This window comes from Diachasma alloeum, unplaced genomic scaffold (assembly GCF_001412515.2).
Source record: "Diachasma alloeum isolate Michigan unplaced genomic scaffold, Dall2.0 Dall_scaffold_00176, whole genome shotgun sequence".
In the NCBI taxonomy this organism is placed as follows: Eukaryota; Metazoa; Arthropoda; class Insecta; order Hymenoptera; family Braconidae; genus Diachasma; species Diachasma alloeum.
The window spans coordinates 456,751-479,562 of record NW_021680342.1 but is presented as its reverse complement, the minus strand read 5'-3'; the positions used below and the strand labels follow the sequence as shown (position 1 = coordinate 479,562).

Below are 22,812 nucleotides of genomic sequence, written 5' to 3'. Positions count from 1 at the left end.
GCAGTAGAGTGAAAGACGGAGGGGGAAGGCATACCTTATATCATACTCTGTTGCTTCCGGTATTGAGTACAGTATCTACCGCCTCGAAAATCATTTCGGCTTTTTGCGATGCGCCTTCCCGCGGTAACCTCAGCAACTCCGTGCCAAGCAATGGAGTCTCATTTTCAATAAAAATCCGTGGTTAGTACGTAAATGTGTTTTTGAGCGTGTTTAAAGTGACAAAAAGCTATTTTTTTTTATCATCGAGTTGTGATAGTGAGAGTTTTAAACGACTGTGAACATCGTTCGAACGCATTGCCGCAGGTGAGTCTGAAAACTCCAAAAATAAAACAAAAATTGAATCACGATTGGTTTCGTACAAAGTTGGATACGAGCGTGGAGGGCTTTACGGTTGGTGTAGAAAAAATATAAATATAACCTATATATATGCGTTGTATATCGGCGCAAATAGCAGGGGCATGCAGAGGGCGGTCAAGCGAGCGAATAAATTTCTCGTCCCCTGCGAACAACAAACAAGCCCCCAATTTCCCCGAGAAAATGCCGAAAATCTCGTGATAATGGGGCTTTTCGCCAACACTCGAGCCTGTGCAACGCAGCTGCCATATTGCTAACCATACTCTTCCCTCTCTGTCTCCCTTTCTTCAAGAACAAGACGTAATTTTCCATTCACGGTGGCAGTTAAAAAGAAAAATAATTCCCTCAAATTCGTCATTTGCATTCTCTCTGTGCGTAAAAATTAATAGAATCAAGTCGAACAACGCACAATATCCGTTTGGTAATGCGAGTAGACCGGAGTGGCCTAACGGCAGTTGATGGCCACTCCAAAAATGGGTGCTCCAAGAGTTAACAAGATGAATCTGAATAATTCACGAAGAAAAGCCACCGTAAATGTTTATCCCTTCCTCAATTTTCTCTGCTCTACATTCGTTAAAGTGGCATTTGGAGGTCGACGGATGGTCAATCGGAAGACATCATTGAGGATAATTAATGCCACATTCCACCGGTGAACGTGCGATAGTATATTTTTACAACATTCCCCTGTCGTTACAATGCGAATAAAAAAGTTTACGGGTTTTCCGATGAAAAAACCCTGGGAACTCTCTATTCCGGCCACTGTTACACTCACCCATTGGATAAAGTAATCCACAGAGCCATTCAAATATCCCGTAATAAGCCCCCACGATAATTAAAGAAAAGCCCAGTAATTGAAATAAACATAATCATTATCCGCGATATGCAAACTCGTGGAGAATTCCCGATTACATCCTCCCCCGGGGGCATTGAGTACGACGTTATACATCGTGCCTCTAAGTATATCCAGTGGGAGTGTCTCTGGAATGTGGTCACACTGGCCTGGCCGTATGCTTCTCTTTACCATGTTCATCTCGCTAAATTCTTCTCAATCTTTTTCTCATTCCCTCCTTCAATGTACACTCGTTGTCGGTGGGATCGCATACACTCCGAGATTTTCTTCTCCCATAAAATCATGAAAACCCGGGTGTAACGTCGAGCCCACCATCAACATCTTGAATTCATGCGGCTATTGGAAAGTACCTCGACATGTGAAACTGAAATTAGTGGAATATTCAACCATCATGCGAGCAAACTTTTCTCAACTGCGAACGAGTTTGCTCACGACTTGAAAATATTTGTACACCCCTGGATTTTCAACAATCAAATCTTCCGTTGGTGATTTTTGAGGATTGCGAACGAGTATGCTCATGACTCCAAAATATAACACCCCCAGATTCTCGTAAACTAAAATCGCCCGCCAGTTTCAGCTTCACCCTCGACACTCCCAATTATCGTAAAATTAATGGTATCTCTGAAAAGTGGAGGGCGTTTTTCCCCAACGGGGGGACAATGGATTCACGAATAAAGCGTCATGTTCCCTGGAAAGACGAGAAGTTACGGTTGTTCCGCTCGATGTGGTCCCCTGCCAAGTCTATCTTTTTCCGCACCGTACGAATCTTACGTTGCATATGCCTTCCTATCCGTTCTTTTTAACTCCTCATGCCCATGTATACCGTACACCTATACATATATGTATCAGGAACACGTGGATACGTCATGGCTGTGGTCGCCAACGAGGAAGAAACGACCGACAGTACAAGAAAGAGACAAATCTCGAAGAAAAAAAAGGGGAAAAAGACGAGAGCAAAAACGGTGGAACGATACAAAAAAATAAAGGATGGATAGATAGGACTGTATGTATACATGCACGAGGTTTCGTAATAAATATATGCCGGGATAAAATAGCCAAGGGGGGAGAGGGTCGACCTTGCCCCGCAACTGGCTGACTGCTTGTTGCCAAGCTACATCGTATATATAGCGACCGGTACAAATGCATATACACACTGCGGTCCTCGGTAAAAGGAGAGGGGGGAGGGGCAATGTATCCTATGTGCAACAAACAACTGTGTAGGGGCGGTGTAAAGCATCAACAATGTTTATTACTTTGTGCAACAAAATAGGGGGAGAGAAGTTGAGGGAAAAAAATTTTCAGTTTCCAGCGGTTGCGATTCGCGGTTTTCCACTTGTGTCGATACCGTGTGTGTAAGTACGTTATATCGGATGGGGGTATTATTTCACTGTGGTGTTGGGTATAACGACTCTGCACGGAGAGAAATATTCAGTAAAAATGACGTATCTTTTCCGTGATTCCGAAGCGAAATGTGGTTGTGGGAAATTTTACGGAACTGTCACGGAATTTTTCCAGAGCGTTCCGTAATTTTTATATGAAACTCCTGAAAAATTACGATACCGCCAGTTGAATTTTCGGAGTCGATTCCGTAATCGGTGAGCGAATTGTGAGTTCCGTAATTTTTACTGAAAATTTTTTTCCGGTGCTGAGATTAGCCAACAGGGAGCGCTACTGCAGGAAATTTGGATGTATTAAATGTGCGAAATTGTACTGGGTGCATGAGATTGCGTAATGAGTTTTCGTGTGGGTGATTATGAGTGTGGAGTAGGAGTGGGGTGGAAGAGGAACAAAGAGGTGAGAAATATGAAGTACTGGCTCGTATCGTTTTGTTTTATGCTCTTTTCAGCGTGACACGGTTCTTCCGTTTCTGTTAATTGACAGAGACTGAACTTCGCGGGTACTTGACACCTCCTTGGACTCTTTTACCGACAATTAGGGTCTTGAGAATAATCAGCTTGGTGGTAATTGGGTAGTGGTTGGTGAGGGAAGATGGATCAGGAGAAAATGTCACGGTCTGGCGTGGGGTAATGATATCGGGGAGTCGAGAGAACGTGGCAAGTAGAATTTTCGAATGTTATTGGAGGTTTAATTGTTCTGATGATCAGCGAGTTGATTAATTTTGGCAGGGACAGTCTTGAAGAAACATGCCTTTCATTTATTAGGTCTGTCTCCTTCGATTAACTAAATGGAATATCGATAAGTTTGAAAAATAATAGAATTATTGGAGAACTGTTAGCTGAGATTTTCATTCAGAAAATACTAGGTTGCATACGAGAGGACAAGACGTAGAGGGATGACAAGATGTTTATCCACATCTTATTAAATCCTGAAGCACATCAATAACGAGCGATTCCAGAGGATACCTTCCCCTTGAAATTTATCCATCTAGAAAGAAATACTTTGACATTTTCCTCTGAGCCCACTTGTTTCCGAGATTAACAATTCATAAAAACGATGAATTGTAGACATTCTGCTTTATTTCACATTAAAAATGTCCCTATCGAAGAATCGTACAACTATCGCAGATTTTTGTTGATAAAGTTCAAGAGGAAAATTCTAGTTGCATAAGGGGGAATGGATCATAGAGAGATAACAACATGTTTATTCACATCTTATTAAATCTCGAAGTATAACGCGCATTTCCGGAGGATATCTTTCTCTTCAATTTTCTTCTGCAATCCCTTGTCGCTGATGTCATCAATAATTAAAAAAAAAGATGAATTGAACTGATTCCGGTTCTTACTCGGCATCTGAAAAGTCCCCATAAAAGAGTCGTAGAATAATTTCAAGCTATTGTTGATACCATCTACGATGAAAATTCTTGGTTGCATGCGAGGGGGCTGAAACAGAGCTCCGTGAAGAAGAAAATAGAGCTGACATGCGAGACACTAGATACTCTCTGACTGCAACAATAACAAACGAGGGAGGACACTGACGATGCGCTTCGTCGGACCACGGATAATGCGCCGCAGTGGACATGCCGAGGTGACCAAGATGATTCCCGTGGGGAGGCAGAGGGAGATTGCCTTGTTCCTTGTTATAATCTCAGCTGCCTCCGGGACTTTCAACAATTCCCTACGCGAAAAAGTCACACTTGGCTCGGTTTTCCGACATTTTCTTTCTCCATCCTAAAGGCACATCTGAGAATAATGCATTTGTCGCCCGACGCACTTGGAAATTGGATTGAGTTACACTCCGATTACTTTGAATAACATTGTACCGTTTAAATTATACGGAGCACGAATTTCTTGGAAAGTTCAGAATGTCTGGGGGAGTTTTTTTAATTGTGTCAATCTATTCTTCATTTCTCCATGAACATTACGAGAGTATTTATTGCCGGTGAAGGATGCATATGAATTCATATTGAATCGTATTTACATCTTGAGATGAATAAAGAATTGGATTCCATCGAGGCGAATGAAAAATAAAGTGCTTCCGAGTCGATACATTCACCCAATAAAAATTGCGTTTCACAGGATTTGCAGATAGCGTGTAAAAGGGCAAAGAGATGAGTAAAGGAGCTGAAGGAATATTTATTCAGCATTCCAGGGCGCGAAAAAAAATTCCTTGCTGAAGTTTTCTAGAATCAGTCAATCTATTGTTCATTTCCCCACAAAATCACAAAAGAATTTATTGACAATTCCGGAATGAATAAAAAATTGATTTATTTGTCGAGACAAATTGCAATGCGTTTGCAAAAATCCAGTTGCCCCCGATTTTTTTAATTCTACAAATCTATTCTTTATTTCTCCACAAAAATCACAATCGAATTTATTTCCAATTCCGAATGAATATTACAGCAGTATTCAAATTCCGAAATGAATAAAGAATTGAATTTTATCCAGACGAATGTTGCAGTTCGTTCGCTCAAAAAATCCCCGTTCCCCCTAAATTTGCAGTTGTTAAAATGCATCAGCGTCGATACATCCACTGCATGAAAATCGAGCTCCATAGGATTTGCAGATAGACTATAAAAAAAGAATGAGTGAAGGGGCTGGATTAATATTTATTCAGCACTCTAGGGCGCGAAAAAAAAACCTCGTAAAAGGGGTGAGAGATAGGACGAGGACGGCGCCAAGGTAAACGGCGCGGGTGCGAGTAAAGCACGTCGATGGTCTCTCCCCAGCCTCTCCTATTTCACCATACCCATATACATTTTTTCCTATAAAACTGTTGGAGAAAGGGAGCCCGTGAGAGAGTGAAAAAACCCCCCGAGAAGGTAGATAGAATGGTAACCGAGGTAGAAGGGCAGACGCGCGCCAGAGGGAACAGCGCGCTGCCGGTGTGCTCGTTGACTAGACCTGACCGTCGCACCATTCTCGTCGCTCCTATGTACCTTTCTTGTATATACAGATATCCATATATATGTAACTGGCAGATCAATAATTTCCGATACTGGTGGTGAGCCTCTCGGAGGCAATGTCGCGACGCCCTGACGACGCTTTCGACCCTCTGCAACTCCCCATGAGGATAAAAACCCATTTTCAATCTGAATGAACGGCTCGAGAGGGCATAAAACTTTGAGTTTCTGCTCAAAGACTGAAATGCAAACACGTAAATACCACAAATTAATTATCCACCGGTAATTAGCGTCAATTAATTCAGCGTTTGCAGCTCGGATGCAAAACTTTTGAAGGTCAATGCGTAGTCAGATCGATGGAATCGATGGAGCCCCGGCTAAGCACATTTCCTTCAGCATTAATGGTATAACAAGGGAGAAGTGTGGGATATTCACACAGTCTGTCTCTGTCACTCCGCGGCGAGAGGAGAATTCAGCCGGTGGAAGAGATACCAAAGGGGATTCTGGGTTTCCCCCCGAGTGTATGTGTTACCGTGGTGGAGGGGTAGCTGCGATTTTGCGATCCCTTGACAAGACACAAGACAACGGGGAGAGGTGAGGAGAGAGCGAGGGTGAGAGAGAGGAAAAAAGAGAGAGTCATGGTGTGTGCGCGTGAGCGTAAACTCGGCAGGAACGATTTAGGCAGTGGTAAAAGAGGGGAAAAGAGAGAAAAAGGAGAAAAAAGTATCGGGTGCGAGGGAGAGGAGAGGAGAGGGCAAATGGAAATGTACAAAAGAGAAACATAAAGAGAGGGAAGGAAGTCTACGGAGTGGATTCGGCCTGAGGGAGATGGCTGGTGGTTGTCGATAGGGAGGACGGGGTGAGGGGAATGGAGAAACGACTAGTGGCAAAGACGATTGGTTGACACAGGGGAGAGCCACCGACAGCGCCGCGGTGGTCGGCAATGGCGACCGCGTTTTCTCGTTCGTGAATGGAGCACGTCCAATATTGAAACGTGAACGTGGCCTCGCGCGTGCACCAAAAGTAATAGCTACCCCCTCCCCCTCCCGCCGGCCCCTCTGCCGGCCGCTTTTCCTCCACCGCTGCGCTCGGGCAACTTCTCCCCCCACCACAGGACACAAGATACGAAGTGTAGTTCGAGTGTATACGATAGGGAGACGGTACGCTCGTGAGAATAACCAACTACACTAGCGCGAGTACGAGGTTTTCGGTATTCCGCGCTAGCCAAATAGCTCCGTGCGGACTGTGCTCTTTCTTTGGGGCCGTAAGCGTAAGTTATTTTGTTGGAAAAAACAGAAATGTTTTTTTTTTATCATTGAAATTGACGGATTGGTTTTTCTCGGGGAGGAGGGATGAACAGTGTTTTGTATGGGAATATTGCATCGTCGTTGGATTATTTAGAGCTGAGGGGATTTATTTGTAGAAGTGAGTTCATACTTTGCAGTGGTGTTTTGTGATACCAGTGCTTGTGCGTGAAACGAATATCATCTCAATATCCCCCGTTGGATCGGAGTTTATTGTTATTTTTCCTCCATCACCACGATTTTTTTTTGTATTTTCAAGCAATTTTTATCATCAATCTACGGTTTATTATTCGTGCCTCGGGTGTCGTCTTCACATGCCACGCAGGCATTTACGACGTTTTGATATTGTGATATAATCGCTGATGGGTGTCATTGTTGAACTCTTCTGCGTAGCGAGGTGCTCGAGATGGGATTTCAAGGTTTTACTTTTTTTTTAAATTTTTTTTCGCGAAGGGGAGAGCAGTTCTGTACCTTCTTTTGCGTCTCGTTTGGAATCCCTGGCTGACCTTTCGAAAATACGATGACTACGGGGCCGCACTGTGTGTTAGACCGTGCACCGAGAGTAGAGGGGATTCAGGGGGGNGGGGGGGGGGGGGGGGGGAGAGGAACTGAGAGTAGAGTATAGTAAAGTTCTGCGAGGAATTTGTTTTCACTGTTGTAATGGGTGCATGGGTCTCTGTGCGCTGGAAAATGTAAAGTGGGATGCGATCTACCGTTGTTCAACTCACTCCCCTTTATTTTCTCTCCCTCATTTCAAGTCTTCCTCATTTTGTCCCTCTCTATCACTCTCCGTCTCCCTCCCATTTTTCCGTCTGCCGGTAATTTGTGATTTTATGGGATGAAAAGAATTGAATCAAGTGCTCCGACGCCTTGAAAACTCCCCAGTTTTCTTTACTCCTTATTTTCACGAATCGATACTCAGGGATTTTCATGGTATGCCTGTGTGCGAACAAGGTTTCCATCATCTTTATTTCCCATGTAATTTTTTTTCCATCGTTTCTCTTATTGCTGCCACCGTCGATTATCTCGAATGATTGTCTGGGATATGGGTGTTTGTACGAGGTTTAATTTGTCTCCAGCACAAGCGTGGAAACAGTGTCAAGCTCTTTACTCCTGCGTTTAACAAATGATCGGGCCGTTTTTTTTTTCACGGTTCGTCGCGCAGAAGTGCCAATACAACTCCGATGGCAATCTTATCTCGGACCGAAAAAAAAGAATTATTTAAGCCTTTCCCTAACGCTTTAGTCACCTGGTGGAGGTGAAAGAGGGGCATTTTGTCGCGTAGAACGAGGTTTTTCTTTGCCAAGTGACCCGGGTCATTATCCACGATTTCTACGGTTCTCTAATTCATTTGTAAACAGATGCTGAGTGGCTGGATGGTTTCATGAGAATGAAGATGAAACTAGCGGAATATTCGACAGCGTAAAATGACTTTCAGGGGATTTTTGAGGGTTTACAATCATGTGAGCAAACTTTCCAAGTGCGAACGATTTTGTTGATGACTCGAGAATATTTGTACACCTCTAGATTTTCCTGAATCGAATCTTCCATTGACGAATTTTTCTCCGGTTGCAGCTTCACTTCATGACAATGAAGTTGAAAAGACCAGAAACTTTAATTTAGGGGACATTTGAGGATTTAAGGGGTAACAGAATGCCGCTGATCTTCCAATTTTTTAAACAAATTTCCTGTTGAAAGTTATCGATATTTTTACAAATCCAAGCACATTGATCTCTACGAAGCGATAATGGAGATCAATGTGCTTTGAGTTAAAAAAATATTAATAACTTTAAGCAGGAAATTTGTTTGAAAATTTCGAGGAAACGGTAGCCTTCTGTTAGTGTGAATGATTGCTCATGACTCAATTCAGTAGTGAAGCGGTAAACCGAGTTAAGTCGATTTTGACTATTAGCCAGTTTTTGCTGAATATCTCGGAATCTAAGAGAGATAGCAAAATTTTTCTCATGACTTTTTTTATAACGCTCTATTGGCTCTACAAAAAAGGTCATGACAAAAATCTTTCTATCTCTTTTAGATTCCGAGATATTCGTCAAAAACTAGGCAATAGTAAAAAACGACTTAACCCGGTTTACCGCTTCGCTACTGAATTATATTTGCACACCCCTACATTTGCCTAAATCGAATTCTCCACCGGCGAAATTTTTGCTAATCTCAATTTCATTTAATGAGTGATTTTCATTGGTTGCAGATCCCTATTGGCATGGAGCTGGGAGCGCACTGATAGTGATAGTCTATGAGATCTTGGTTTCTATGCATTGCCTGCCAAAGAAGAACTGAGCCCAATGTTTCCACACAATTCTAGTTCACATGAGATTTCTACCGAAACAAATGCCTTCGTACAAAATTCCAAGGTGAGTGGATAACGCTAAAATCGTTGGAGCAGTCCAGTGATGCAACAAAGTGCAATGGAATCTAATCATAGCCAACGGTCTTCAGCGCTTTTTTTTATTGTTCTTTATTTGTTACAGGGGGATGTAGTAGTATTAGAGGAAAGCAGTCTGAGTGGGGCGCGGGAAGGGGAACGACCAGAGCATGCTAGGTACTGTGATATCGAATTCATAAACAGCAGCATGATGGCAGCACCTACCAGCCACCCCAAAGCTACCGCCGCCAATGACTTCTTAACCGTCCTGCCACGCCAATCTGGTGAGTTGATTTTTTTACAAACAAACAGAGATTTGAGGCAGATGATGAGACGTACGAGGGGCTGAAATTATCATGCGGTGGTCAGTTTCACTCGGATTATGAAGGTCTGCATTTTCTAACAGAGTAGCTATTGTCGATGATATGCGTTCACAAAACCGGAGATTGTTTCGCGAACATCTTCGAGAGGATTAGATTGATCTAAACTTAAATTACATCGAATCTGTGAATTTTAGTTAATTATAACAATTTCGGTGCCACTATAGCACGATAAAAATTTCCAATAGTGCAAAAATTGATAAGAATGCGCGAAAAAATATCGGATGAGGATGAAGGATGATTTTAAGAAGTTGGAATGGGGTAATGTTGCAGGTGAGCTCAGCTTTGCCGATGGAGGTGAGGCCTGCCAGTCAGTGGCACCAGAAACCACAAAAAATCCAACAAATCACCTTCTAACCTACGATAATAATGATAAAATAAATAACCACAACAATGCAGAACATAATCATCACAAGTACAGAAAGCAAAATACACCGGGCTCGCTTGGTAAACTGGGCAGCTCAGCCGATAACTCTAAGTCTACGTGTAAGCCGTTAAGTGATAATAAGGATAGCTTTAGCGTTATAAGCATTAGGGTACTAATGTTAAGTGTACGTTTAAATGATACGATAGGCGTTGATTGTTGTACCGCTGGGGTACCTAGCCTAGTTAGGATACCCAAGTCTGATTGCCCCCAGCGGCAGCTTTATCGCGCCAACCTTGTCGACAATTACTCCTTACTAGGGTCCCGCCTTCACCACGGCGAAAACAATAACGTTAAGGCTAATATTAGGATGATAAGTAATAATAACTCAAAGTCTGTGATATTGCTCAGCTCAAAAAGTTACGGTGACTATTACAATCTAGATGTTACTGGCGATGGATTCGTTGGTATTAATGCTGTTGGAATCCCGGTTATTTTAGTTGATAATGATACGATTAACGGTAACCGATTGAATCGTGTTAATGCAATTGGTGAAATATCATCAGTAGTTACCAGTAATATGATTGGTGGAATTAACGCTATTGGCCTTTACAATCCAACAATCGTCAATCTAACGTCTAATGTCCAGCATTACAATCAGAGTATTTGTAATATGATGAACGATGCTTCCCAATTATCACACGATTTCAATGACAACAGGGATAAATCGGTACTGTTGTATCGTGCTCACAAATTAACGGCTATGAATAATGCCAGTTCTTCCATTACGCTTATCGTTTCCAAAAACGAATTCACCGACCACATTATTGATAATTTACAATTTCTCATTGATGATGATAATCTCACTCAAGTCCGAGCATTGTCTCCTGTTACTTCTCAATATTATCAACAATTACTGTCGCACGTCACCGTTAACAAGCTGACGCAACGCATATGTGTTCCATTATTGATTAAGAGTAAGGGTTACGATAAAAACAACAACGTTGCTAATAATAGTGATTATTGTAACATTATTGATGATACTGAAGGGTCTGATGAAATGATATTTCGTCGTGTTAATCACAATGTTTATTATGATGAATACGATGATACAAAAACTACGATGAATATTAATGGTAACAATAATCCAGATGTTATCGATGACATTGTTAACGTCGCTGTGTGCTACAAGACTAGTTGTGTAATGACTACTAATGTTAGTATGTTAGGGTCTCAAAATGATGGTATTAGCGGTACCGAAGCAACAATATTTACTGTTGGTGCTCTTTCATTTCAGGATAACGATAAGTCTAACAAGCCTCTAAATGATAGTTGTAATAATAAGTATCAAGTGTCTACTAAGATTGGTCTTGAATCTAACTTTAACGTTAAGTCCGTATCTAAGTCTACGCCGTGCGTTAAGTATAGCGATAAGTCTGAAACGTCTCATCAAGCTCGACTTGACGTGTCTGATGAACAGCGAGTTAAACGTGTCAGATCACCTGTCAACATTCCTACACTTACTACCTGCGAGCCTACGATGACGCTTAAAAGCCAATCAGCCACCGTCACATCCCAAACTGAAACAGTACCTGTTACATCTCGTGTCGTTATCGAGAAAATATCCAAGAGCCTGAGCCCAACAATATCCACCACTCAATCTCAATCAATCACCTCCTCAAACTATTCCAACATTGAGATCAACTCGGCGATTTATAACGAACAAGTGAATGAATATATCAACGAACGTGACAATGCTGCTGATGCAAGGCCATTTACTCGTAATTGGGCAAGACTGATCGCATACGTTCGTGCTCTCATTCCTGCTTGTCATGAGGCGTACAAAAACAACGAGAGCAAGTGCGAAAGCCAACGTAATGAGCTCAAGAAGGCCCTGCACAGTCTATTCGGTGACAGTACGACTAAACATACTCAGAGTCATCCCATAATTGACTACAAAAAACGCTGGGGTATACCGACTATTCTGTCCCTCGCTGGTGGTGGTGAGAGTTCACTCAACACCGGTGGTGGTACTAATTGGGGCTCAGCTCAAGCAACAACACCAAATAACAATAATCCCAATTCATCGGGCTGGGGTGGTACGCCTGGTAATGCCCCACCACCGTCATCAAACTGGGGTACAACCAATGTTAATCGTCCAGTGACTGGTAATCCAAATCAAAATCAGAATCAAGGACCACCGGGAAATCAAACAAACTCATCAGCTGTGAATAAAACTAACAATCCAAATGTAGCATCCAACTCGCAGACTGGACCGCCAACATCTCAGCCAGCCAATCCAACTCAACAAAATCCAAATGGCCCTTGGCCCCAGGGAAAACCCAACCCCTCAGTAGGACCAGGATCTAATCAACCAGCTTCTAATAACAACGGAAACAACGTCCAGCAGCCACCGTCATCGGGTGGCCCACCGGGTGCCAATGGCAATAACAATCAGGCAAATTCCCCACAGAGCAGTGCTGCATCGACAAACAGCAGCAGTGGCACAACCCCACCAACCTTGCCTCCGAATTCATCAACGAAACTACAATTGGAGCAACTCAATACCATGAGAGAAGCTCTTTTCAGTCAGGACGGCTGGGGTTGCCAGCATGTAAATCAAGACACCAATTGGGACGTGCCTGCATCGCCAGAGCCAATCATGAATAAAGACGGTGTTCCCATGTGGAAGCCACCTGTGAACAATGGTACTGATCTGTGGGAAGCCAATCTGCGCAATGGAGGCCAGCCGCCACCACCGCAACAGGCCAAAACACCTTGGGGTCACACGCCATCCACAAATATCGGTGGTACATGGGGGGAGGACGACGAGGCAGCTGATTCCTCAAACATGTGGACAGGTGCACCAACACCGACTCAACCCAACACTCCTCAGTGGGCAGGTGCCACTGGCAATCAGACGGGATCGAGCTGGGGAGATCCAAGGATTGATCCTCGTGATCCCCGAGACATCAGATCAGTTGATCCACGAGAAATGCGTGACCCACGCGATCACCGCATGTCAATGGATCCCAGGGAGCACTTACGCCCCATGGACCCCATGGCACGCGATCCCAGAATGGCGGATATGCGTGGAGACATTCGTGGTGGGGTTTCCGGACGTTTGAATGGGGCAAGTGCTGATGCAATGTGGGGACAGCCACCGGGACCACCGCATCATCAGATGGGTCATCAGCATCCTTCGGGACCACCTACCAAGATGATCAATCCATCGAGTATGAATCAGTGGGCAGCACCACCACCCAAGGAGATGATGCCTGGCAAGCCCTCAGGGTGGGAGGAGCCCTCACCACCCGCTCAGCGCAGAAATGTACCCAATTACGACGATGGCACGAGCCTCTGGGGGAATCCAGCTGCTAATCAGCGCCCAATGACTGGCAGCAAAGTGTCCCACTGGAAGGATCTCCCTTCTCAGAATTTGGGAAGGGGAGGAATGCAGTGCCCGCCTGGAATGCCGCAGAATCGCATGCCTGGTCAGCCGATGAAACCCGACGTTGGGGGACCCATGTGGGGACATCCAGGGGCACCTGGCGGCCGCAATGGCTCGTGGGGTGAGGCACCGCACGAGACTACCAACTGGGATGAGCCTAAAACTCCAGCCTCGTGGAACGAACCACCAATCAATCCTGCTTCCTGGGGTGGACCCAGTGGCCACAAGCCTAAGGCCATGGGACCTTCGGGGAGCTGGGGGGAGACTGACATGGAGCCACCCAGTTGGGGACATCCTAGCAAACCAGCACTCACCAAGGAAGTCATTTGGAACAGCAGGGAGTTCCGTTATCTGTGCGATTTGGGATACAAGGTAATTAAAATGACTTCTGTTTGGAGAAATCTGTGTTAACGAATTTTTCATTCAATTTTTGTCAACTGCATTGTGTTATCTCTTTCGAAAAATACAGAAGGAAGATGTAGAAACAGCCCTGAGAAAACGCGAAATGAATCGCGACGAGGCCCAGGAGCTCCTGCAAATACGTTCACTGGACTGGCGTCGGCATGATGCACCCTCCGGTTACGATCCAACCAATCCATCACCCATGTCCGGTGCATATCCAAAATTCAGTCACGTAGCCCAGCAAATGTCTTTCCCACAGGTAAGGTAATCCATTAAATCTGCATGTACTTGAACATATTTCCCATGTGTACACTTTTACCGGAGAGATTTCAAGAGTTAAGCATTGATCCCTGGGTACGGTGGAAACTTTGATTTTGAGTGGATAACGCTGAATAACAAGAGAGACAAAAATGGTTGTGTGTCATTGGAGAGTTTAGGTGTTTCCTTTGTACCTCTATTAAAGCCAAAATTTCTTGCATTTGAGAGAACAGTAACTAGTTTGCTAGCGTAAGACAATTGTCATTGGGTTGGTGCTCTTCTGGTGAAGGTGGTTAACAGGTAATCAGATGCACTAGCGAATACAGCCAGTTATTATGGTAGTTAACTTTTTGAGGTGAATTTTTTTACGATTTCTACTTTTGGAGAGTCTTTTCCCTCTTGAAAAATCTGGTCAGTGAGTCTTTCTGGAGTGGGGGAAGTGCCTAATGTGGAACATTGGAGGTATACAATAAGCTCATCGACTGAACGAAGAGAAAATAATGCATTCAATGGAATTTTATGATGCAGGAGGGAAAGGCTTATCAAATGACAAATTTCAGAAAACACTAGTAGAAATGTCAATTTAAACTGAAGTTCTGGCATTTTAATCTCAATTTCATGTAAAAAATGTAAACATCACTTTATTGCATCAGAAATCAATGGAAAAAAAATCAAACATCACTAACCGATCGTCGAAATGGATATTTTTATGAAAATCATGACCAAATCAGAACATTCCCTATTAACACTTCAATGCCAATGGCCATACCGATGTTCCAAATTACCGCAGTTCCTCCATAAACCCCTAAACTTTAAAATACCTTGATCTTCCCCTTTGACTCCTGGTTGTATTCGCTCGCAATCCTGACAATTTCGAGAATGAAGATCTGAAAAAAAAAATGAGAAATGGAAGGCGGCTAGGTAAGGTAGTTGGGGTACAAGGGTGTTATGTAACGCAGGGCGAGTGCCTGGGTGTGCGGCCTAGCGGGGCAGCGACTGGCAGCGTAAGTGGTTCGGTGGCCAGCGCCAGCCTCTTGAAGCTCCAGCAGCAGCAACAGCAACAGGCAGCAGTGCAAATGCAACCACCACAACAGCCAAACGCCAATCCTCCGCAGCCGCCCTTTAACCAGGTGACAATACCTGACGAACGGCACACGCATATGCGCACAAATTGTCCCAACGTTATATATATATTTTTTTTTTCCAAAATTTCTTTGCTCTCCTCTCTCCCGCTTGGATCGCATTTACGCCGAAAAAAGTATTATTCATTCCTCCATTGGCTTTCGTATGGTTTTTTACCTGTGCGTTTGTTTTATCCTGATTTATTTCCCGTTCGTTATCGTTCGTTTGCATGACAATTATGCTTCGTCTACTCTGTTAAATTCTACTCATGCAGCATGGGCAAGAGAAAATATTTTTAAATAATTGGGGTACCAACAGTTGAAGTACCGTAAGTAAATCCGTTAAGAGAAAGTTATTCGCATTAATGCGGATGCCGTAGTCAAAGTCTGCGCTTCAAATTTAGCACATTCCAATGTTCATTATAATAGCACAAATGAAATTCGCAGTCGACAGTTAAAATCGAGAATTCAGGTAGGGTGAACCGGCTGGTGTTCGAACAAATAAGCTCAGAAGTAGAAGATTACCGGACATCATTGAGAATTAACTTCACATCCCATAGCTCATAAAAAAATAACGAAAATGATTTTGGATATCACTGTCTATTTATTTATTTTCTGAAAAAAATGCCAAATCGGTTGGATTAACGGAAAACTTCGAACACTGGTCAGTTGCCCCTAGTTCACCGTTAAGAGTAGATAATAATTAAATAAATAAATTCTGTTCAGGCATCGAGAACACCCCAGAATCCCCCGAGCACGCAGCAACTACGAATGCTCGTCCAGCAGATTCAACTGGCCGTCCAGGAGGGCTATCTTAACCAGCAGATATTGAATCAACCCCTGGCCCCACCCACCCTGATTCTCCTGAATCAATTGCTCCAACAAATCAAAGTTCTCCAGCAACTACTCCAGCAGCACTCGGTCCAGAGTTCACTGAAAGGCAACAGCCAGACTGTTCTACAAATAAGTGTTCAGATAACAAAGACGAAGCAACAAATTGCCAATCTTCAGAATCAAATAGCTGTACAACAGGCAACGTACATGAAACAACAGGCACAACAGCAACAGCAGCATCCTATACCTTCCCAATCGTCCGATTATTACAAGACCTCTGTGCATGATCCAATGTCAGCTATTCAGAACAGTTTTAGCGATTTGACGATGAACAAGGAGCCACCAGTCAGCCAGCAACAATCGAGATTGAATCAGTGGAAGCTTCCCTCGCTCGACAAAGACGTTGACATAACTGGAAATGAATTTTCACGTGCACCAGGAACAACGAGCAAGCCACCACAGACCCCAGGTGGTTTGACTCACACTCACAGCAGTCCAAATATGAATCCACTGCTGGGACAGGCAGATGGCACATGGTCAACGAGACTCGGTGACAGTGGTTGGCCAGATGCTGGTAACAGTGACGCAACTGATGGAAAGGATTGGCAGCCAGGCAGTGCTGCATTCACTGATCTAGTCCCAGAATTCGAGCCTGGCAAACCATGGAAGGTAATCACACCCCAGTTTACTCGATGAATTATCTCGTCGACTAATATTTTTTTAAAGTTATTCTCACGCTAGTCTGTGCACTTCGAGGTGTATGGTTCGTGGGACTGTGTCAGTAGTTGTCTATATTTGGTCTTTTTAGGGCACTCAGATGAAGAATATCGAGGACGATCCCAGTATTACTCCAGGCTCTGTAGTGAGATCATTGTCACTAGCTGCCATCAAGGATCCTGATACCATATTCTCGTCGAGCTCCAAGACATCACCACCACCTCAGGCGCAAAATGTTGATACTTCAATTCCTAGTCTGAGTAACTCTACGTGGAGTTTCAATCCACCTGCAACTACACCCAGCGCATTCTCAAGGTAATTTTTGATAAGATTTCAAGGGCTGTTGGAGAAAATTAAAATATTTAACAAATTTTATTTTTGAAAAATTTGGAAGAAATCTTTTGAGTATTTAACAACTGTGGCTCTTTGCAGCTCTAAAAATACCTGGACAGACTCAGCACCACCCCCAACAGCAGTGACATCAGAACTCTGGGGTGCTCCAATGAACAAAGCTCGTCAGGGTCCACCACCTGGTCTCAGCAGCAAAGGTGTAGGCGGCAATACCAGTAATGGCTGGGCTGGACTGGGTGGAGTTAGTCGGTCTTCCAGTTCATGGGGCATCCAATCCGCTGGTGGAGGCGCCGGTGGTGGTGGAGGTGGCAGCAATGCCGGATGGCTTGTTGGTGGAACTTGGCTATTGCTCAAGAATTTGACACCCCAAATCGATGGCTCGACGTTGAAAACACTGTGTATGCAACACGGGCCTGTTCAAGATTTTCGTCTGTACCTGAATCATGGAATTGCCCTCACTAAATACTCCTCACGGGATGAGTCTAGCAAGGTCAGTACAAATTCAAATCCGAGGGGATTTTTCTTCTTGATGGCATTGAATTTTTATTCTGACAAAATAATTGAGTCATTAATAATTGCCATTTGATGTTAAAATGCATCAGTTTTAATTGAAATATGTTGTAATTAATTTAATTGAAATATTTCGTGTTTATGTTTGCAGGCTCAAGGAGCCCTGAATAATTGTGTCCTCGGTAACACGACAATATTCGCCGAGTCTCCAGCAGACAGCGAGGTGCACACCCTCCTCCAGCAGCTGAGTCACGGTGGCCAACAGCAGACCGGCAGCTCCGGTGGCACTGGCTGGGGTCTCCGGCCCTCCAACAAGGCAGGACCACCACCCGACACCTGGGGCGGCAGTTCCAGTCAACTCTGGGGCGCTCCACCCACCACAAACTCCCTCTGGAGCAACACTGGAATTGACAGCGGTGAAGCACAAAGGACAACACCAAGCTCCCTCAACTCGTACTTACCCGGAGATCTTCTGGGAGGTGAGTCGATGTAGAGAGGAAAAACGGGGCATCGAGTCCAACGGCCCATCACGTATAGCCAATGTTGATTGGCTCTTGACGAAAAAACCATCAGCGTCAATAATCAATCTTCATCGATCGTTAGAAAAATAATGAAACTAAAGTTCGAGCTCGTCAACGCCAGCAACTTGTTTCGTCCTAATTTATCTTCCTGATTTTATTTAGCCTTCGTAATAGAGACGACAAAATAATACAATAAACTGAGTAAATAATCGCCTACTTATCGAAATCACCTAGGTATTTCAATGAAAATGAAAAAATAAAAATGGCAGCGCGACATCCGAGCACACATTGACGCTAGAAGTTGAATGATTATAAATGTCGATTGAGTCTTCTCGAAAATGTCAATTAACGTTAATGATAATAATGATTATCGGAACGAGTTACTTAACAAAAAGACAAACAAAAAATTAATTTATAAATTTAACAAAGAAACAAACAAAAATTCTCGTGTCCGTATGGTCACAAAGAATGGAAGAACAGCCAAACGATCTTACTGCGATAAACCAACAAATGATAAAAAAAAAAACAAAGCAACACTAAATTAAACTGAGAGACATAATGTTTCAAGTAAAGATACGAAAAATAAAGTTTAATAATTTGATAAATCCGATCGGTTATCTCGGAGACCATCGAATCGGGTTCAAGTGCGCATGAACGTCAACCCACCCTCCCCCCTTACCCCCCAACTCCAATGAAAGCTCTCTGTCACACCTCAAACACAGATAATTGTGCGTTGAGCTAGGATTTTTATCAACAAAGGTTTTGACGCTGAATTACGGAATTATGATGAAAGATAAGGGAATAAAACGAGCAAAAACCACTTCATTACCTCAATTCTTGTAACTCTTACGCACAATCATGTGAATGTGTTACACGACGATAATTTTCAAAACGAAGTAAGAGAACAATTATTTCAGTAAAAAATTTAAAAACTTGTATTTCAACTCAAATTCCGTAATTCACTCTGAATCGATGCAGAATAAGAGCGAAACAAATACACAAATAATTTAAAAAAAAAAAAGTAAAGTAAACCCAAGGCCAAAGGTCTCTGATCGTGTCGGGGAGTGTTCCATTTTTTGCTGGACAGTTTGAAGACTGCAGCGAGTATCAAACTTAGACTGTACCAATCTAATCAAAAGAATGAAATCTTAAAAAAAGTAATGAAAAAATAAAAAATAAAGCATTGACGTCGCTGCCCGCCGTCCTGTCGAGGGTTAAGTGGGAAAATATGTAGAACGAATATCGCAAAATACTGAAAATCAAGGAAAAAAAAACAAAAAAATACGGGCTGGCCGGGCAACGACACAACGATACCAAATGTTATCGCAATAACGTAAATTTTATTCTATATTAAATCTAAATGCCACCTGTCGTGCCAATGTCCAGTGTGTCTCTGTACCATTTATTAATGTAGAGTTTAAAAAAACGATTGATGAGGCGAAAAAAAACGAGAAAACGAAAAAAAAAACAAAACTTATTATAAATAGTATAATTAATAATTAAATAAAGATATCGCGTGAGGGAGATGAGAAGAGGAAAAAACAAAATCACATTTTAATTCGAGTCAAGTCGTGGTGGCATTAAGTACTGGCCGGTATTAGCGTTATGCCTCCTTGTGATAACGAATAACTGCGGGGAACGGACGGGGATGGGCCAATTTTCACTGCAACTGTCTCGTTAACGACCGTTTTCTCGTGAACAAAATGAAAAGAAAGAAATTTTTAATTAAACGAAAAAAAAAGTGAAAAAAAACGTTGTTTAAAGTTTAAAAGAGACAAATTGAAGATGAATGAAAAAGAAAACTCGTGAGGGCTATGAGACGACCGAGGAAGAGTCGTTAGCATGAACAAGTTTTTTTTTCCAACGTCGAAGGTACCTGATGGACTGAGAACCAAACGACGACCGAGCAAAAAGAAAAAAAAATGGATAGTACCCTTTTTTTCCATTTCACTGCGAGCTTTTTCCTTTAATGATCGACAATGGGAAGCGACCGGCACCGCGTAGCGCAATAATCCAGGATGATTGATTATGAAGATTAAAAACGTGAAGATAAATGCAACGTTAAACCCAACAATCAACATTAACCGAGAGGAGGTAAATAAAATAACATATAAAAACGGGAGAAACAATCTTGACGGGAGAATGGGAATTTGCGCGAATAAATTAACGGGCCACGGACATTACGAGAGTGAATAAACATCGCGCTATTATACATTTTTGAGAGTGACCCACTGAGCTAGGAGAGAAACTTCATAAGTATAAAGTTAACTGTAAACCTCGGAATATCTATAAGCGAATTTTAATGTTTAAGAATTGAGAGATAGAAACATTCATGATAATAGCAAGTTGTAAGATGTCTGGAGAATAGAGTGACTGGGGGAGAAAGATTATATGATGTGGGAGGGTTTTTTTTTTTGGGGGGGGGGATGATGACAACACGAAAACACGCTTATCTAACAATACAACGTCGACGTAAAGGTTTCTTTATATACATATGTAAATTTATAATGGGAAACACATTGCACACGAATTCGCGAGAATGGAGAATAAAATAATCATGTTTTACTTAATTGATAGGTCGAGTGCATGATTGTGTGAAGAATTAAAAACACGAGCGTACTAATTCCTTGGGCCCCATCGATACGTAATAATCATTATTTAACTGCAATTATCTTGTTTTCAATTTTTCCCATTTTGTTGAAATGATGGAGGTGAGAATATTTCAATGTTAATGCCCTGGTATTCAACGGACGTAGACTTAAGGATTTATCGAAGGGATAAGTGTTTTAACCGGTATTTAAGGTATGATACATATAGTTGCCCGGTCGAAGCGCGATAAATTGACGGGTAAAAATTTTATTATCGAATTATATCGGGATTAGGAACTACTGAAGGACGAAAAATAACGACTCTGAATTTATTAGTCAGAATTGTTCCTCGTACTTGGCATTTAACTTCGGGCTGTCGTGAATTTTTAATCACCAATTCATTTTTTTTTCTTATTTAATTTATCGGCTATCGGTTTAATAATGCGGGAGATAATTATTGTGTTCGTAAAGGGAAAATTTCCGGGTTGAAGAGATTAATGTTTGTAAATCGAATCATTTGAATAGGTCACTGATAAATTCAACGAGAAAGAGAGAGAACGAGGAACAGAAAGAGAGATAATTAATGTTAAAAACCCGGATTGAAATGAAAAAAAAAAATATTTCGTTTTTCCAAGTATTCCGCCATTACGTGGGGATTTAAACGTGTGGCTAATGTAATATTATATCGAACCGAATCAAAGAAATGACGAAGTTTGAGTGAACTCTTTCTCAGAGCCGTAGAAAGATAATTTCTTGTGATAATAATATTGAATTTAGATTTAAAAAACACTTAGGGTCTCTTTTTGTGAATCAATCTTGCGGACATTTCAAGTGAGGGGATGCTATAGGGGTGTCATAATTAGAGTAGAGGAGCTACGGGGGAGACGAGGGTGGAGGGTAAAAGTCGTCTTTGTATATCACCCCGGGGGAGTAACGGCGCATAAGTGGAATTAAAAAAAAAACAGAAAAAAAGAAAAAAAAAACTACAATAATCTAGGTGTAACTTATTGCGTTCTGGCGCGCACGCAGTCCCCCCTTGATAGATACACACATAATATAATGAATAAATACATAGAGTATAATTTTAGTACCAGTAGGGAGAAAGATAATTCACGATTTTCAATAATATATATGTAAATATATATATTTATGAAGAGCTGTTAGCCTACCGTACATTACATATTGTTTAAACCGATTATCGATTTTCCGGGGGGAGAGAATAATGGGAGTGGTTTATCGGCGAATGACCAGTTACGTGGCCCACAAAGTTTTAAATTAATCTCCCAAAAATTTCAATGCAAAATAATTGAGGAAAAGAAAAACGAATCCGAAGACTCAACTCGTTGGAGCAAACGATCACATCATCATCGCTCTTTCTCCCTCGATAATAATCCCCGTTCATTAAAGAAAGTTGAAACGATAATAATGATAATTGAAGTGCATCGAATTCATCGCACAACCTTTATTGCTCGTCCATTAATCTTTAAGAATCAATGTCTTTCCTGTTGTCAATGTTCGCTTGCTCTCTCTCACTTTCTCTCTTTCCCTCCTCTATCTCTCTCTTTCGCACATTTACCTCGATTTTATTTTTGCTCCTAGTATTACAGCACTGAGCTTCTTATGTATTTTTCAAAAGTTAAAAATAAATAACGTGCCTGTCCCCCCCTCCTGTGGAGCCGCAAAAACAAATTCTCAACAACGATGCGGATACAATCATGACAAAAAGATATTTTAATGTTAGAGAACGTTTGTTCATTTTTATTCTGATGATAACGTTCGTTATTAATCTGGAGAAAGAGCGATTTACGATCACTCATACTCCTGACGAGTCTCTCATTTTCCATCTCGATACCAAAAAGAAAATAGAATTGTTGAGTGAATTTTTATTCTCATTGCAGTTGAATCTTGAGGCCCATCGCGAGAATCACGACAGCGAGACAATTACAATCTCTAAAAATAAATTAATAATGATAATGTAAAGCGATTAAACTCTCGAGGGCCTCGGTCGTGTCGGACGGGTTCTACGTTTTATTTATTTTTTTCTTGAAATAATCCCGACGAAGCAGAACGTTTATTTTCTAGTATATTAAAAGTACGATAAGGAAAAAACACCTGCAATGTGAT

General features: G+C 42.2%; 1 protein-coding gene across 4 annotated transcripts; it reads left to right on the top strand.

Annotated features, from left to right (window-relative positions):
* Positions 1-123: 123 nt before the first annotated feature.
* LOC107048369 (trinucleotide repeat-containing gene 6C protein) lies at positions 124-20,529 on the top strand. 4 transcript variants are annotated; one of them, XM_015271527.2, is made up of 10 exons: positions 124-303; positions 9,018-9,180; positions 9,298-9,475; positions 9,845-13,758; positions 13,856-14,047; positions 15,006-15,176; positions 15,894-16,670; positions 16,810-17,033; positions 17,151-17,559; positions 17,731-20,529. In XM_015271527.2, the coding sequence occupies exons 2-10, from the start codon at positions 9,112-9,114 to the stop codon at positions 18,070-18,072; spliced, it is 6,276 nt and encodes a 2,091-aa protein (XP_015127013.1). In that variant the 5' UTR covers positions 124-303; positions 9,018-9,111; the 3' UTR covers positions 18,073-20,529. The 4 variants fall into 4 exon arrangements, with proteins under 4 accessions (XP_015127013.1, XP_015127019.1, XP_015127006.1 ...); XM_015271533.2 differs by lacking the exon at positions 124-303 and adding an exon at positions 6,724-6,774 and having other exon boundaries at positions 16,819-17,033; XM_015271520.2 differs by lacking the exon at positions 124-303 and adding an exon at positions 6,724-6,774.
* Positions 20,530-22,812: the final 2,283 nt, after the last annotated feature.

Bases quoted from the DNA above. Each gene is read 5' to 3' on its own strand.
- LOC107048369 (XM_015271527.2), top strand. From the start codon at position 9,112: ATGTTTCCACACAATTCTAGTTCACATGAGATTTCTACCGAAACAAAT. The intron at 15,177-15,893 runs GTGACAATACCT...AATTCTGTTCAG, and splicing joins CGCAGCCGCCCTTTAACCAG to GCATCGAGAACACCCCAGAA. The intron at 16,671-16,809 runs GTAATCACACCC...TGGTCTTTTTAG, and splicing joins AGCCTGGCAAACCATGGAAG to GGCACTCAGATGAAGAATAT.